The sequence below is a fragment of the Rhyacophila brunnea genome, unplaced genomic scaffold (genome assembly GCF_057557595.1).
Source record: "Rhyacophila brunnea isolate RB1 unplaced genomic scaffold, BYU_Rbru_1.0 scaffold_7, whole genome shotgun sequence".
In the NCBI taxonomy this organism is placed as follows: Eukaryota; Metazoa; Arthropoda; class Insecta; order Trichoptera; family Rhyacophilidae; genus Rhyacophila; species Rhyacophila brunnea.
The window spans coordinates 11,898,795-11,917,793 of NW_028233339.1; the positions used below are offsets into that span (position 1 = coordinate 11,898,795).

Sequence of the window (18,999 nt, forward strand, 5' to 3'; positions counted from 1 at the left end):
TTTTACTGTTTTGGGTTTAACACTTTTGGCTACTTGAATGTTTTGAAATTTCTAGAATAACAGTGGGTCAGCTTTTATTATTAGGGTAGATGCGGTAATTATTCCAATGAAAAGTGCACTCACGGTAGTGACAAGTTTGAGAGCAGAGAGTTGCAGCTCGCTGACGTTCTCCACAAAAAAGGGTGAGACTCCAGCTGAGCTGGCGTGCAGTACAGTGGTGTCGGTGAGGGAGGCGCCGGCCAACAGTTCTGCCAGCAGAGCCACGGCCTCGTGCTGTCGACTGTACAGTTCTTGGATCCCTTTCTCTCGACCGTATCCGCCACCACTGCCGTGAGAACGCTTCTTCCGTTGATCGCCTAAATACACAGTTTTTAAATTGTATTACACGTACAATGATTATGCAGCAGATTTTAAATTTAATGGCCAAATGCACAGATGTAGGCATTAAGTTCGCCCAACTAAGATGTTCTTATAATAAACATGTTGCTTGTTTTTCTCACTCAATTTTCACTGATTTTAGCGGCATAAGGTTATTGTTGCAACAACTTACGTGTGACTATGTATTTGGCCCTAAGACAACAAGCAAATTGAAGAGTGTACTTATTCATTATTAAATCAGTGAATCTCAAATTTGAGAAAGTAAATAAATGCATATACATATTACTTAGAATCAAACATCACTCCCAAAACAACATCAGTCATGAAGTTAGTGGAAGAATTACCCTAGTAAATAAATACAAGACCTAAAGTACCCACAACATAGCTCGTCACTTTGCGAACATCAATATGATTGTCACTTTCCCTCCACGGATTGTTTGACATAACATATATGGATATAAAAAATAAGATAAAATACTATTTGAAAGGAAATACGTATAATATTTTATTATTTAAAGATGCTCACATCGTGAAGGAAAGATTGAACATTAATTTTGGCAAGTGATATGCTATAAAAATTTTACTATAATATCTACGTACTACAGTTTACAAGACATTTCAGATCAAAACTGTTCTCGAAGACAGCTAAAATAAATCTTTCGAAAACCTTCACTAGGATTATACTGAGTCCTGTACCGCTGTATGCGATGAAGACAATAGATGTGACGAGGGAGGTGCATCTACAACTACAAACTATACACACAAAAGTGGGACGACTTTGTTGGGCATGCCATGTCTCAAGGATGGAAGACACCCAACCACCCAAATAGCTCCCCTTCAATACAACTGGAAAGGAGAAAAAGTCGGGAGACCTGGACTGCAGCGATTGGACTGTGTGGAATGAGACACAGCATCCCTGAGGCGATGAAGGGAGCTTGCAGCAGAAAAAGTGGAGAAGACCCAAATTGGATCGTAATGCACACGATGATTAATCAGTGGATATATTTTAATAACAATTAAATACCTTTCTTTTTTGAGGTAGATTGTATCCTGTAGACGGGGTCAAATGAACAATAAATGGTATTGTGCAGCTGGTACTTGATAAACATGATGATCCTATCGATGACGTCCTCTAAGACAACCCTTTTGGGCATGTTGGGTGCCGTCATAATGTAGAGAGCCGTGAGGCAGGCGTCCGCTGCCGACATCACTCTCTCCAATGTCGTCTCCATCCACATTTCTCTGATCTCTTCGCTGTCATCCTGAGAAATTAACAATCACGATAAGATATAATCAAATAAAATAGTTAACCAATACCCACTACTTAATTAGGTAAATTATGTGCTCGCTTGGCCCCAAATAACTGGAGCAAGCATTTAAATTCCTTGTCATCCACGCCTTGCTGTGCTGGTTAGACTTAAATGGAAACTACAGTGAAACACAAAAAATCAGAGTTTCAAAAAAACCTCTGAAAAATTTGAAATCTTGACAATTTTTTTCTGAACGTTATTGTACAATCTGTATGCAAATATCTCTTTGTGCGAAATATTTGCATTCATTTGAACAAAAACTTAATAGCAGAATTTCAATTTGCATTGCACTAATTGCACTTCAATAGAATTGATCTATTTAATCAATACAAAGTGAAAATAAAAAACTATGTTTAGTGTAGGTTTCATACACTAAAAGTAATTGACGGCGTATTACGATCATTTCACAATTAGTAGACAGCCTTAAACGTTAGAACGAACTCACAATGTACTGTCCAGCTAGTGTCTATCCATAGCTTTAAGAAGTAGTCTGATAATACATTAGCATAGCCTAGGCGAGTAATGATTGACAACAATCTATCAGATTTCAAAGACTGTATAGAATTTGTACAAAATAAGATTATTTTTACCGGGTCGCCGAGGGGAGAAATGCGCTCTCCCGCCCTGATATTTCTCTCGAGGATGCTCAGTAATCTGACGAGTCTGTCAACCGGAATGGCCTCCATGGCTCCCAGGGTTTTTAATTTTGCCGCTTCGGCACACAGTTCTTGCAGTTGGTAGCGCGGCATCAACAATTCAGTCGGGATATCGCATCCATCTGTTGAAATATACTTCAGTTAATTAATACTGTCCAATATTACGTCTCGTAATAAGACATTAATATATTGCATCAAACATATTCATACATTCATTGTGATTTACATTCTTGAGTGATAATAAAAATATATTACAATGAATTCAACTTCAAGCATAGTGATGTTTCATGACCTATAATTAAATTATCATTTTTTTTTTTTTGACCATGTGGATATATAGGATCATATGGGCCTCCACAGAGTAGAGGTTTGTATTAACAGATTTTGTATTTTACGAGAAATGGATGTCAGCCACTTGCTCAACCTATTAGATCCTCACACACAAATTGAAAAACAACATGTGTACTTGCCAGACCCAGGATTCGAACCTGAGACCCACGGCGTGATAGTCCAACGCTTAAGCCACGCGGCCACCGTGGGCATACATTAACTTTTCATACTGTAGGATTACACATAAGGACATTTACGAGCCTCCACAGAGTGGAGATTGTTAATAAACTTTTTTTTAGGAAAAATGATTATCAGCGGGTCTATTATTCTATACACAAGGTGGATATTACAACCGTACTGTCGAACAAGAACTTCTTGTCCACGTATTAAAACTGTGAACCAACAAGCCCCTCTGTTTAGTAGACTACAGCGACTTCCGGTTATCGACAAGATCTTGTTGTCGGACAGTAGTTTATTATATTTATGTATTGAGGTATTATATTATACTCGTAAGTGCACATGCACGTTCTTGCTCGATGGTTTTACGCCCATTCCAACATGTCTCAACGTGTGTACCATCTGGCTCGATGGTATTTTGTTCGACATCGAACAAATTGCACTATCCGAAAAAGATTGAAGGTCCATAATTCTTGCTCGATGTAATTTGAGTGAGGGAGTGAGGACGCACCGGCAAGGCTCGTGTGGCCTCGCTCTCACTCGTGGTCGAAATCGTGGCGGTGCGACGGTAGCCTCACAGCGTCTTGTGTCGAGTTGTTCGACTGTGTGGACGCAACGACAAGCATGCTTCCAAGTCAACATGCTCGATCGAGCAAAACCGTCGAGCAAGAATGTACGTGGGTACTAGGCTTTAGCAGTCTTAACTGTCTATCTCGCTCTAAAAGTTAACACAATTAATTGCAGTAAAACAAATATTATGTTACTAATAGTCACTCGATATTTGACAGCTCGCGGGGATCTATAAATTAATACGGCGGCCGTGACGTAAACATATTTCAAAACAGTCGAAACTTGCATCTCAATTTCTCAATATGTGAAATTGACGTACTCAATCTAAAAGTTGACACAGCCAAGAGAGGGGCTGTTAAAACATGGCATTTTTGACAGTTTAACTTATGGCTCGATGACATTGAGCTACTTTACAAGCTGCTTATTGGCGAATTTACAGTCTGCTTGTAAACTCGCCCAGTGTGGATAGTGCAGGGAGTGGCGACCTCCCGATCTGTATCTGCGCAGTAGAGCGATAGTGGCGACCTACTGGTGAAAAAACGAACTACGCCCTGTCAAAATAGTCACTAACTTGTGGTTTCTGAGCGAGTGGAAAGTTTTGTGTGTCATCATCACAATCGCACTAGCTGACTCGCCTGCTTTTAAATTCGCCAACAAGCAACTTGTAAAGTAGCTCAATGTCATCGAGCCTTTTTTGAAACAATTAACTTCCTCAATACATAAATATGATAAACTACCGTCGATAGCCGCCTTGTGTATAGAATAAACCCACATAACCCATTGATTTGAATTGAATTGAAAATAAATTAGATTAGATTTTAATTGGCATTCAATTCATCGTGAGAATCACAGTAAAGAAAAAATGTCTTCTTCTTTTCTTCGACCATGTCCACCAGTTAGTTGTTAGAAAAAAATTAAAACGTCATTATTATTGGCTTGTTTGGTCTTGACTCACTGGATAAAATTTATCCTCTTTGTAAAGTAGCCTTAGTTAAGCCAAAATATTTTCATACCCATGTCATTGATAAAAATGTCATCATCCGATACTTCGAAGACAGCATCTATCAGTCGATTGAACCGTTGGTACGTGTTGGTTTCCATCAGCTCATCCACCGATAGCATTTCTATCACAGGAACTAATCGCCTTTCAACTTTGCGTAATTTTGGTTTCACTAAAAAAGATCAACCATAATTATTAGTAATAAAAAATATTAACTATAGAATACATTGGTATATTTAGGTAATGGATATAAATAATCTAAGGGTAAGTACATATTAAAGTTGGCACTGGTGTAGAATTAATGCAGCGTAAAGGCTAGTTTACACGAGTCACTGCATATGATCATCCGCAAGGAATTGCATACTGCTTGTTTACACGTGTCACCGAAAGTGAAATACTCAAATCATTTCAAAATGGCATCAAATGAAATATCGGTGCAGGTTGGAATTCAAAAAATTTGTGATTATTTGTTATATGAATGCAGAAATTTCATCGAGAAAAAGAGGAATACAAAAAAGAGGCTTTAGTGGATGAATTCATGGGTAATGCGACGTAATATCATCGGAGTATTTATGTAACTGGTTTATTTTCAATTCGGAATGACAGTTTATGTACTTATGTAAATAATATGATGAAAATACTCGGGGGCGCAGTGCGCGCCACTTTTGCAATCATCTGCGATGATCGAAAAGTAGAACATGTTTAACTTTATTCGATTTCGATTCCAGATGATCACTTTCAATGATTCGAGGATGAATGTGCTATTCGATTTCGATTCCAGATGATCACTTTCAATGATTCGAGGATGAATGTGCGTTTACATGGGTCACTGCGGATGATTCCTCCGCGATGATCGTCAAAAGTGAACAGTGTAAACGGGACTTAAGCTAGATTGCGCCATGCAATATATTATATATACTATTTAGTTAATTTCTTGTAAAAATAAAATCCGCCCAGGATCAAACATGGTATGTAGTTGTAATAGGCATCATTTACATCCATTTAGAGATAGCTACCTATTTAAAAGAGTTCTATATACAGTAAAACCTCGTTAATACGAATTCCATGGGACCGAAAATCGAAAAAAAATTCGAATTACGAATTGTATGGGGGAAAAATATAAAAATTTTGAAAAAAAATTCTTTTTTTTATTTTCATTAATTTCGTTTCTGATCATAGATGTGCCTACCGAATTGGGTCATAAAATGTCAGGATTATTTTTATTACCATCAAAAAATAAGTAATTTTTGATGTTTTAAGAAAAATCTGTCATAATTTTCAATGACTGGCTCATGAAATAGTGTACTTTATTACGATTTATTGAATATTTTTATATGCCAGGACTATGAAATTATTTCGAATTACGAAATTCGAATTAAAGGTATGGTTTTTTATGAAAATAATGTTCAAGGGACTTTTTTTTCGGGAAAATTTCGAATTATCAGTGTTCTTACTAACGAGGTTTTACTGTATTTACTCTGTACCCATGGAGTACAATCAAGCACGCACTGTCAAAGGTTGCCATTCTTCTCATAGCAAAGGCTGATGAGGTAATTCGTCTGTCCAGACTGACCCTGCGATGCTATAAAAATGTGGTACATAACCAGCGGCCATCTGTGTATTCATTATGGCATCATAAAATCCATTCATCTATTACAGTTATAATTGATACACACTGCAGTGTAGTATTATATTGCTCTCATTACAGCTTAGTGCGTGGCGTGGCACATATAACAATAAAAAATGTGTTGTCAAAATGTGACATGTGGGTTAAAACAGTTTTTTTCGCTTCGAATCCGCTTCGAAAATGACGCAAACGCAGCTTACTGCTTACATCATTAAAATTCAAATATCTTTTGAAAGAAGGTTTTGTGATTTTAATCCAAACAAATGTCTCTTTGAGACATTTACTTTACCAATCACTTGCATACCTCAATGAGGCCGATCCATCTGTAACCAGAGATAATCGATTTGCAATTAAAATCGAAATACCTATTTAACTAAAAATGACATGTCTAAACTCAGGAGAGAATATACAATTATCCATACCCTGTATGAACAATTAGAAAATGGATAAACTGACCCTATTTGTTTGTTCTGTGTGACTTGGGAAAATAGAAATGATACACAACAAAGTGGTCTCACCGATCGGTTCAGATTTCAGTTCTATTTTGTTTGCTTCTTCGTGTTTCCGTTTGACGGCTTGCCAACTCCTCTCTCGGGCCGCGTCTATCTCTGTTTTGATCTTGTCTTCCACTTTGGGCTTTAAAGGGATATCATCAGGGTCCGTCTCCGTTTGAGGCATGGTCTTTTGCCTGGTGTCAATCACGGGGATATTTTTTTTTGATAAGGCTTCCTGAAAGATTCATCGTCACAAGAATACAGAATTAGTATTTTAATTAAGTAAGTACACTAACGTTTATCTTGGAAATAGTCCAGTACCATTGAACTATGCACTGACCTCTTGAATTCACGAATTTTGACAGTTTAAAAGACTTACTCAGAATTTTTTTTATTCCAGTTATCATAATAACCCACGAGAGGCATATACTGCCATAATATGGTAAGATAAAACAAAAAGAACAATCTTTTTCTAAACTGACAATTGGTTTTTATGCCGCTTGGTTTAAAAGATACATAATTCTGAAATAACTGGAATTCATATCATATACTGTATACAGGTAAACGATTGTTAAAACTATCTCTTTTATAATATAATTATGCAAATGTGACTTCCAAACTTTTAGTTCTAATGTACATAATACATACATATCGACCGTGTTTAGGAAAAAGGGCGTAACCCACACAGATCAAATTTTACATGAAAGCAAAAAACGTTTTTTGAATGATTTTGGTTCAATGTCAATAAAAAAATACTCACAGACATTAGGTGCATGATGATTGATGATTTGGTGTAATATCTTTTCGGTCTACTAATACTACTAATAATTAAAGAAGTTACAGAAAAATCATTAAAATTGAGGGTAAATGCTTTTTTCCTTAAATTAAAACTTAATCAAAGCTCAATTAAAACCTGAATTTAGATAATAAATCTGCATTTGTGGCTTACTTCCTTTTTACAGAATGTGTATTTAGTTGCATACATTGTTAATATCTAATAAAAGCACTATTAGAAAAATCGAGGGTTACGCCCTTTTTCCTAAACACAGTCGATTGATATGTGTACACTACTTTTACGTAAAACTAAAAAGATATAAATTATCGAGGCAAGGGCACTCACTTCCAAATTGAGTCTATCTAATATAACATATGGAAGACGGTTGTCAGGGGTGGCGGGCTGTTTGGCGGGTTCGGGAGGGGCCTGCTGCCGCTTGGAGTCCGAGGTCTCCGGCTTAGGAGGAACGGAGGAGGGGGTAGGGGTGGGGATGGGTGTGGGGATCGGTGTGGCGATGGGTGTGGGTATAGGTGTGGGTGTGGAGGCGGAAGCGGGTGGGGCTGCATAGAGGTCGCGCTGCACTCCAGACACCTGCGGCTCCATTCGTAGCGGCGACGGCGCCACGCTCGCCTGCGCCGGAGACTGACCCGCAATTGCCACCTCACCTGGATTAAACAAAAAAACAATCAGTACATTGGTATGAGCAGTTACTAAAGCTAATAGTACCACCATATACATACACAGAAATAAGTTCTGTAGTAAGGATTGATGGTTATTCAATTTCCTGTAATATAATATAAGAGTTCTAATGGCCCAAAAATCATTCATTCAACAAATTGTTGCATTACATATTGGTTAAACAAACAACTCATTATTGGATCCGACCAGTGCTCTGCAACCTTATTTCACTCATGGCACACCAAAAGCTCTTTCCGAAATCCTGCAGCACACCTCGGGCGAAAATATAATAAAAAATAAGTATACACAGAAATTATATTTATTTACTTATAGTCATTATAAAATGGATAATAATTATTATTAGTGTGATTTGATGATTGTGAAATGAAATTTTGAATGTGATTGATTGTGTGAATGAACGCAGAAATGTAATATTTGGCTTTATAGTAACCTGAAGTTCTGGTCAAGGCTCGTCAAACGCGACCACATATCATTTATAAGTAGAGTCCTAGAGAAAAATTTCATTCAAATAGATTCATTATAGAAAACGGGAGCCTTCGTTAGAAACTATTCCTTCTTAACCGCAATGCAGAAAACATCGAATTCATAAGGAAAATGGTTATGTAGAACTTTTGGCAATACAATTTAGAATCCAGTCGTATTGATCCGCTTTCATAGTTCCTAATTAATGCTGGTATTTCTGTTGCAGCAATGTGAAACATTATTAAGGCTATACAAAATGAACGCTGTCAAATGGACAATATAACATGGTTTTTTAAATCTTAATTTTTTTGTATCAAATATAAGGTTTCATGGTTTTTTTATTATTTTCTTTCGAGTGCAAGCATAGAGTTTTGTCATATTTGTACAATTTTACTATAACAATCAGAGTAAAAAAAAATTGATGCTCATTCGCATCCGGCGTCACTACCATAAACAAGAGAGGTTGCACGATTCTAAGCCAATTCTATTTCCAATAGCAAATAGTCCCTGAATATTGCAATAATTTATGAATTATAGTCAAATTTGTATAGCATGTCACTTGCCGAAACGAATGTTCCATCTCTCGTTCGGGACGTGAGATATATAAATAATAAAATAGTATATGTGCTTTCAAATAGTATATTATCCAATTTTTTAAGTCCATGAAATCTCATGTCAAACAGCCCGTGGAGGGAAAACGACAATGATATTCATGTTCGTGAAGTGACAAGCTATGTTGCGGGTACTACAACAATCTAATTTTGACATGAATGAAAAAATAAAATACCTAAGATGTTTGCTAAAAATAGTGTCTCGGAACCCTGCAACTTTTTGTATTTACCTCAGGTATCCACCAAAGTGGAATCCAAAATTATCTGTTTTTAATCATGGTTCCTCTGTCAAATACATGCTTCGGGATGCAGCAGTGTATTTTGTATTGACGGATGTAGTCATTTTACACAGAGTCGTCCATATATGACGTTAAGCCTTAGGCGGCAGAAGAGGTCTGATAAATTGTGGCAAATGATTATTTGTGACTAAGGGTTAAGGGTGGTGGGGTTGTTGAAAATATGATAACACCACACCAACAAAATAAACCCATTTTTTTTGAGAATAAAATGTTCTAAGTGAAATCGATCATTTTTAAAGGATGGTGAAATGGTTCAAAAATGTGATGTAAATTATACAGGGATGGAAAAGATATTGTGAAAATCGGCGAAGGGGGAACGAAAATACCGAGAATCGTGTGAAGTCATTTATGGATGACAAAACTATAATTTATTTACATCACCGTAGCACCGTCCACGAATCCAAAGTTTGGCAAAAACGCAATGTTTTTCAGTGCATACAGCATGAAAGGCCATTGGATCGGGTAAATATCTTACCATGAATCATCGGTTCTACAATCTGGTTTGGATCTTAGCTCACTCCCAGAGAAATTTTTTATAAGATTTTTTAAGAGAAATAATTAATAGGCTGACACTCATTGTTAAAACATCTAAATTTGCCAGATACCAGATTCAAACCCATAACCCACGGCTTTTGCCACTCGACCACCATTCTTCTTATAAATAAACACCTGGTAATATAACTTCCACTAGCAAGCTTGCTACTGGCAAGTAACGAAAGTCCCTTGGCGAGTAAATGAGTAAATTACTCCATGATAATAATATAATAGTTGAGTGTCAGATTTTGTCCGCTGGCCAGGCCTGTCAATCACAAAACCAACAGCAAAATTGTCTTCGGGAGGTAAAGTATTGTCAATGTACATTGGTCATCACTCTCATTTACCAGAGACATCCATTAAAATACATTTTAGATCATTAAGCTTCAGTGAAACTGTAAATAATTTTCAACAATAGGTGGGACGTAATTTTGCTTGCGTTGCCAGTCGGAGACCGATGGCCGACCTGTGAGCACGTCAATTTGTTTTGTGATAGCGTCGGAGGAATTAATTCTTAAATCGTGTAAAGATGACTAAAAAACGTTACGTATTTACTCGAAAAACAAACATGTCAATGAATATATTATTATTATTACTTAAATAACAATAAACATAACATTAAATGGACGCATGTTGAATTTTTATGACAAATTATATTTTGTTCGTCACGCGTCTTTTGCACAATCTGCGCGTCGCGTAGTCACGATCGTTTTAGACCATGCCTCAGCTGAAGTATAGCCTTAATGTAGATTCAACAAATATTGCACCTTCAGCAATTTTGCCTATGGGTGGGGTGGGGCTCAACACCACAGCTATTCCATACTCGCGTCGCAGTGAATGCGAATTCCACTCAATGTGTACTTTGTAGTGACTTATTACCTTTATTTGGATGCAAAACGTACTGCTAAAGACTGCAAATAGTAATTTATCATATTATGAAATATCAGAATCTCGAATGGATAGATTATTCTTACCCCATTCATTATAGGCAATTAGGAGTACTGAAGGCCAATTAATTTTTTAATATTACTAAAATGATTGAAGGTTACTTAATACTCCACCGCATTCTATCTTCTAAAAAACAGTTCTCAAGCAGGTAAATGATTATTATAAACGTACCGCTTCTCCGATACACTTCATCCTGAAGAATGGCGGAGGTGTGGGGCTCCGGGAGGCGTTGCGGCGAGAGGGAGAGCGGATCCCGCCCGCCGTCCGCTTCCCCCGGGCGCGGTGCGGAGTCAAACGGTTCGCCCGTCCCGAGGGCTTCCCCAAAGTATCCCCCGTTCTGGTTGTTGGGGTGCGAGGTCTTCTGCTCCGTGATCACCGACGCCCTGCCGACAGGCCGAAAGGAGTCGAGAAGGGCATCGGTGGGATCCCAAGGGGCAGGCGGACGGCTCCGGGAGGCGGAGGTTGCAGGGGGTGGGAGTCGACTCTGGGAAGGCGGGGAGGCGACAGTCGCACGGGCGTGATCATGAGGGGAGGGGTGAGGCGGGAGGGCGGCGGCGAGACGGGCGGCAGGCGATGACGGGTCGCCCTGCGCCGAATTCTGCGGAGAGTACTGGGCGTAGCCGCCCGCTGGGGAGAGGCCGTTGAATTTGGGCGCATGGCCGTGGCTGTTCCAGCGGTTGGCTTGCGGCGCATTGAACACGTCGGGGTTCATGTCCAAGATGGCCATCAGCAACTCCGGCATGTTCTGTCTCTGCACGGTGTTCATGTCGGTCCCCGTGTAGTTGTCCTTCATCTCTCTGAAAATGGAAAATTTTGAGTAACCAGCCGAGGAGATGCGGAGTGATCGGATTCGACGGAATCGAAAAGACAGGTTACATGTGATCAGCCGAGGTCTGCATGAGGGACTGGACCAGCAGGGACACCAGGGTCTCATCGCGGGTGGCCAGCAGGATGGCCGCCTCCTCGGCCACTCTCGGGTGGAAGAGCTGAGACTTGTTGCTCAGCGTCTGCGGCAGCGGGGTGGGCAGCGGCAGCACCGGCAGCACTGAAAGTCAAACGGGTCGGTTCATCTTTTGAAATCGGACGAGAAGAGAGAAAATAGACGGAAAGAGCTGTAATTTGGTGCGCGAAGAGAAATTAGGTCAACCCGAAAGAAAGGTTAACGAGCGAGGCAAGAGTTGCGCTGACGCCGGAGGTCGACCACGGAGGGATAACTTACGGTCGGTGAGGCTCGCCACTCCGGCCAGGGTCGTGATGGGGACGCTCGGGATGTCCCGGTCGTTCATTGTCAATGTAATGCTGACAGACTTTTATTATCTTCCGACCAAACAGGTAAGCCTGGAGACGTCTGAACGCTCGTCGCGCGTCATTTTAGAGGCATCTGTCTTCTCGGGTTAACTTTGTGGTGAAAGATAGCTACATGTTCTGTAAACTGGAACCGTTTACACTGACGCACTTTTATTACGAGGTCGGTACCCGCACTTTCGATAATGTAAATAAGACCCTGTTTAAGCAGTTTCCGGCCGATGTGCGCTGAGCTTTTTTACTCTCAAGTCATATAATTGAGACTGAATAACACGAATGTTATGAATATTATGGCAGATGTCAATTTGATGCTTTGTTGTGCATCAAAACGAAGGTCAGCGCATCTATGCCCAACTCCCGCAAGATGCAAATAAGACACTAGCACTCGGATCGCTCCCGAATAAAAACTGTATCAATGGCCGAATAAATAAATTAAACTCGCGAATTTATTGTGAAAAATGGTCGCGTTAGTATTTCACCTAATAAAATCTAAACACAAAGCGCTATTTAGGTAATCAGAAATGGATGACAAATTACGATGTACCATAGACTGACAACATAATAGATTAATAGACAGCTATGTGGTGGATTTTTTCATAACGGTTTTATTATACATTATTTTTAATAATTAAATCAAATAACAAAAGACAATTATTCTTCAATGATAAAAAATCACATTTATATTTTTAATGATTAATTCTTAACGTCAGAAAAATAAATAACATTCTTAGTATTTTTTTTAAATGGGCGCTTTAGTATGTAACATTTGCTCGTAGTATGTAACGAGGCTAATTTTGTAGCCTACGTTTGAACAGGTCGGTCGCAGTGTTGCCACCTGTCGGATAGAAAAGCCAGATGGAGTAAAAAAATACTAGTCAGGAGAAATAAATGCGAGATCAAAGAGATTGGACAGATAACGAGATCAACTTTGCTGTTCTTGTTTCTTCCCATTATTTATTTAAGTCTTCCCGCCAAAATATCGCCCAGGATGTTTTTTTTACAATTTTTCAACTGCGAATGTAATGAATTCCGTTGCCGTTGTAAAATAGTCGACGGCTTTTTTACAGAGGTACAAAAGAGTTCGTCAACTAATTTTATGAATTACATCCAGAAAACAATAGGTACCGATCAATACTTTACAATTATTCGAGATGTGCGATTCATTTTTTAATATTTTTTTCTGAAAAAACTCAAAACTGTTTACTACCTACCTAGGTACTTATGTCAAAAACGCTAGGATGCTTTTACAAACATGTACATCAAACCTATTGCATCGCTTCCTCTCGCTCGGCGCCGCTTTCTGTATGTCTTGTTTCTTCTCAAAATTTATCGAACCTTAACGCTAATGCGTAGGTACCTGTGTTTATAGATGCTACAAAAAAAACAATATTTCTGGCAATCAAACACAGCTGACAAGAACTATTTCATGATTGTAAAAAAATTCAATCTTAAAAATATGAAAACAAGTACTTAAACCAGGTTTTGATTTAATAATGCTATTCAACGTAAAAAACTATCTTATTTATAATTCAGTAAAGAAAAGGGCGTAACCCACACAGGACAAATTTTACAGGAGGGGCAAAAAACGTTTTTTGAATGATTTTAGTTTAATATTTTTTAAAAATTAGGCACAGACATTGGGTGCATGATGATTGATGATTTGGTGTAATATATTTTCGATCTAATAATAATTTAAAAAGTTATTACAGAAAAATCATTAAAATTAAGGGTAAATGCTTTTGTCTTTAAATTAAAACATAATTAATCTCAATTAAAACCTGAATTTAGATAATAATTTCGCGTTTGCGGCTTACTTCCTTTTTTCTTAAACACAGTCGCTATGTATTTAGTTATTATCTACTTACCCCAAAGAGATTGGACTGTCTTCAATCTTTTTGACTGAGCCCCTATAAAACAATATTTTCACTGAATTAGTAAGACACGAATTCCATATTATTTCACAAATGTTTAGTTAGGGGGTCGCCTCTTCTTGTACACCTACCAAAATGAAGTTGATATTTTATTATTATCAACCAACCACTAATAATTTACTGTCACTTCTACATAAACAAATAAAATGGCTAGTACTACGTTACGGGTAGACTAAATTTCTTATTATTATTGAGCTGAATAACATTATTATTTACCGACAATACGTGACGACAACACGTAAATATAATACGAAAACAATATTGATTATTACTGATAAACTCAACCGATCAATAAAAATATGTCTATTTTCCGACGAATTATATTTACTGACATCTGTTATTGTAATGTTAAAGATGCAAGTGGTTCAACTTACGTATATTATCTATGGATTCAACACATAGAATGAAAATAGATATTCCGTGTTTAATTTATGACATCTACTGCGCATGTCACGCGGAGATTTCTCAAGACGTTAATTGAATAAATTCTAACAAAATTAGTTTTATTTAAGTAATACCTACCTAGTAATAATTTTTCATTAACTTCAAACAATTGAAATTTTGATATTCTAATGTTTAAAAAAAATCAGTGCTTGCACTTATGTACGCGCGTTGGCGTAGGTAACAAAAGAAAAACAGTACAAATAAGTAGAAAATAGTACGATAAAATAAATACCGTAATGACCATTCACTTCATGCCTCAGTCTTCTGATCTGCATGAAAGGAATACGTGGTGATTTATAAGTCTTTCCGAAATTAAATCCAACGCTGGTAGATCATGAGGTATTTCTGAATATTTGAAACCATTGTACATTGATATAAATGGTTAATTAATTTTATTTAAAGCTTGAACGCATGTGGTGCATAGTTTAATATTTGATTCATATTATATTAGATAATATTATAATATTGGTTAAAATTTCTTCATGCCCAGAAGATGGAAGTTTTAAATCGTCTTTGAACCACAATCTATCACATACGGAATACGCATGTCCAAATGAATTATTGGAGATTTTTTGAATTTATACTTCTTTAGGCGCGTTTGGCAAAACAGATCAGAGTATATTTTTGGCGTGTGACGCGCAGAAATGTAACCCATTAGTGGGACGGAAGTTTTGCCCGGCGATGCAACATAATTTATTTGGCACGGCGACGTTCGAGTGTTCCAAATAACGTTGAAAATTTTATTATGATTTTTCATTAAGATTTGAGGCTATATTTGTGTGTAATAGTATTATTTATGAGTAAAATTATACATCAATAAATAAATAAATTTTGTGAATGTTGAGTTGGCAAATAATTCAATCAATGGTATGTTGTAAATTTATAATATTTAGACACTTCATACACAAAAATACATATTTTACAGCTTAGGATAATATTTTTCGCATATCCCATGTCAATTTATTTATTAGCGGTTTATAATAATTAAAGACAATAATAATTTTTATTATGTTTCATCACAAAAGCCAATATCACGTTTCAGTTAAACCATTAAATAGGCTATGTTTTACTTTTGATTTGTAATATACTATTATTCATGTACAGTCATCAGTGACGTCCCGTGGGGGTAGGCAGATTGAGCCTCGCTTGGGGGCGGCAGTTACTCGAAGGGCGGCAAATCGAGGAGAATAATTTGGTATAATATATAGAAATAGCTAACTAAACTGAATACCTACCTACTTAATAATGAAGATATCTTTCTTTTACAAAATTTCATATCACTGGTTGAAAACAAAATGTATTAATTAACGTAAAAGGTTTAACAGGACTGCATTTTTTTTGTCGGGTTCGCGATGACTAGTTTACTTCCGTTGCCCTTCGATGTCCTTAGTGACCAGAAACGACACGAGCACGGATAATAAAAAATGTTGTATAAAAAAAATGGGGCGACACTATGGCCCTGCCCAGGGGTGGCATTTTGTCTAGGGACGTCACTGACAGTCATATGTTTTAAAGATCGAAATAGTGGTTTTCTAAATTTTTCAGAGGTTTTGAGATTTTTTTCTTCCAAAGTAGGTACATTCTGCAGTAATATTATTTATTCGCATACATAATATTATTGCTGACGGTACCTATATCGATAAAATACCCTAGAGACCGAAATGAATATAATCATAATAACTCGCCAATAAAATTTGATTTTTTTATTAATTCATCGTGAGCACCTTTGAATCGATAACCGCTGTATGGCAAAGATGAGTTTTTTTTTGTTTTGTTACGCTAAAGAAGTATAACTTCTAACACCGATTTTTTTTTTAAATTCATCATGGGTACTTCTGAATCGATTATAACCGCTATATGGCAAAGATGAGTTTTGGTCCATGGCAACTTGATGTATATGTGACGTGTCAATTATTGGTTGTTGGTTTTTTCTCTGAGCTCGAAACAGTTGATGATTGTTCGTTGATGTTAGTGGAGCAGTTTGCAATGTTGTGTGACAATTATTATCAAACGTAGAAGATCCGTGACTCATTTTCATTTAAAGCCGTTTTAATGTTTTCTTTTGTAGTCTACAAAGTCGCATGCGTTCAGCTGCTGTCATGGCTTTTTGAATTCGTACAGAAACTCCTGGTCGAGGTTAAGCTGCAATTTCAGATTTTTTTCGCAATCGCTGGTGCCGACAATTTTCCGCGTTAGTCTTCGGCATCGCAAAAACTAGAATAAAGGAGGGCCGCTTATTGGAGCGGCGCGGGTTTATTTCTATACACTTTAACTTATATCACTAAATAAATAATTGTAATAGGTATATGTAATTATTTCTCGTTGTTTTTATTTTATTTTGACCAACAATAATAAATTCGTTTCCTAGGCAACAGAATAATAAAATTCTACTATCAAACTTGCGTTTGTATACAGCTCACAGATTCGCAGCTACTTTCATACTGTCGTAACGGTGTGTGCGCGCAGCTCTCAATTTCACTCTCGTCGAGTATTGACGAATTAATTATGATATTCTCTAGTTTATGTAAATTAATATAACTTTTTGATAATATTTATTCGTATGATCGAAGCCGTTTCGCATTGCAACAATAAATTCCCAGTCAGCGTGGTGTCAGTGGCAGAGCACACTGCAAGAAGTCGTGCGATGTCCGCACGGCGCACGGCGCAGGGGCATAAACGGCACTTTGCGCACTGCGCTGTGCGCAAAGCAAGTCATCAGCATCGCAAAATACGTCTGGTCATTTTGGCGATATTTTAATTTTTACTATCGCCATATTATGTTTTTTTTTATAATATAATAGAGTCTTTATTTAATATGTTGTAATTTCTTTTCTCCGTTGAAACAATTCTATTAATAATCAGTTTTCTGCGTTTCACGCTTGATAACTGTAACATAAAAAAATACGGCAGTGTACCAGGTGACGTCATTTTTTAGAAAGGGATGGCATGCTGCATACGCAGTATCTTACCATACTTTTTCAATATACCACTAATCGGCTATAATTATTATCTATGGTATGGTTCGTGTACGTCATGCCGTTGCAGTTTCCTACAAGAAAATAATTTATTTACCTATTCCTAGGTAGGTATAATAATAAGATTTGTATTGATATTATTGTCGAAATACAAACAAATAATAATGCATAGTGATTATTTTTTACATTTAAAATGTAAAAATGTAGGTAATAGACAAATGTTTTGTTTTCTTTCATGAACTTACATGCATTTATCTAAAATTCTAAAGAATCGCGGGAAGTTGCAGGAACTAGAAATAATGGGGACCCACACATTCAAAACCCTGCATCAATATGCGGCGTATATTTGAATATAGCCTATCGGTATTCTATTTTTTATCTGTTCTGTGGTATAAACCTACTTACATTTTTATCGTTATAACGCCACTTCTTATGTGGGTAGGAGAGAACAACTTTATATTAAATACTATATTATATTATAATAAATGAGTAGACTAGTTTTATTATTGTTTTTTACGGGGGAATTTATTTATTATTCTGAATATTGGATGTTCAATAAACTTGTGTATTTTATTGTAAATAATTTATATATTATATTAATCCTCGGCAGATGAGTTGGCAGTGAAAAATATCTTTTCATGTATGTTTTCATCAGTTTTGTCTCACCTACTCGCATCATGTATAATATTATATCGTTCCGTTCGGGTCACGTGAGCCCATATGACCATAATGACCCGTACAGATTATCATCACGTCACGTGCTGACACGTGATGTAATACTGGGGTAAAGATAAAAAGGTTGAAATATAGATAGTGATTCACTATCTTTATCTCATTGTGACAACACGTGACAGCACGTGACGTGATGTTAATGTGTTCGGATAATAATATAGTGATTTGGAAGGAGCTACAATTAATGACAGGCAATTGACGCTTTAATCGTGATTCAATTATACTTTGAATGAGCCTTTTGAGGTTGGCTCTTCTAATAATGACCCCACTAATAAGAACCTTATAAGAAATTTTGTTGTTGCTTTTTTTAGTTCATCAAGTTAAAAATAATCACTTTAAAAGCAAAACGTCATTAAATAACTGCAAAATGAAATTAATTTTAATATTTTCGTATTTTTTAAAATAGATATGGGGAAGCAAGGGCGAAGAAAAAAAATCTTCATACTGTTTTTAATTAATTAAAATATATTTTCTTAATAATATGTAAGTAGTTATAATTAGTGAAATATTTGATACCGTGTATCATTGGTAATCTTCAAATAATTTGGCTTATAATTACTTATTGCAAAATGCTACTAGTCATCAAGGTGTCATCCGTCAAGCGTGTTCGATACCTATTATTTGGATTTAATACATTTCTCATTTTAGGGCTTATCACCACGTGTTCTTAATCCTTCTGTACTCGACGTTTCGGGCTCGTTATACAGGTCATTCTAAAGAGATAATGTGATGATGAAGTTGC

General features: G+C 36.9%; 1 protein-coding gene across 1 annotated transcript in view; it reads right to left on the minus strand.

Annotated features, from left to right (window-relative positions):
- Nipped-B (Nipped-B cohesin loading factor) overlaps nt 1–12,727 on the minus strand; it is a 28,021-nt gene extending 15,294 nt beyond the window's left edge. The window contains exons 1-9 of the mRNA XM_085957383.1: nt 12,090–12,727; nt 11,747–11,915; nt 11,042–11,667; nt 7,663–7,982; nt 6,567–6,777; nt 4,435–4,593; nt 2,279–2,466; nt 1,403–1,640; nt 124–356 (exon numbers count right to left, since the gene is read on the minus strand). Of these exons, the coding sequence (XP_085813509.1) occupies nt 124–356; nt 1,403–1,640; nt 2,279–2,466; nt 4,435–4,593; nt 6,567–6,777; nt 7,663–7,982; nt 11,042–11,667; nt 11,747–11,915; nt 12,090–12,156 (2,211 nt within the window). The 5' untranslated portion in view covers nt 12,157–12,727. The remainder of the gene's footprint in view (nt 1–123; nt 357–1,402; nt 1,641–2,278; nt 2,467–4,434; nt 4,594–6,566; nt 6,778–7,662; nt 7,983–11,041; nt 11,668–11,746; nt 11,916–12,089) is intronic.
- Nucleotides 12,728–18,999: the final 6,272 nt, after the last annotated feature.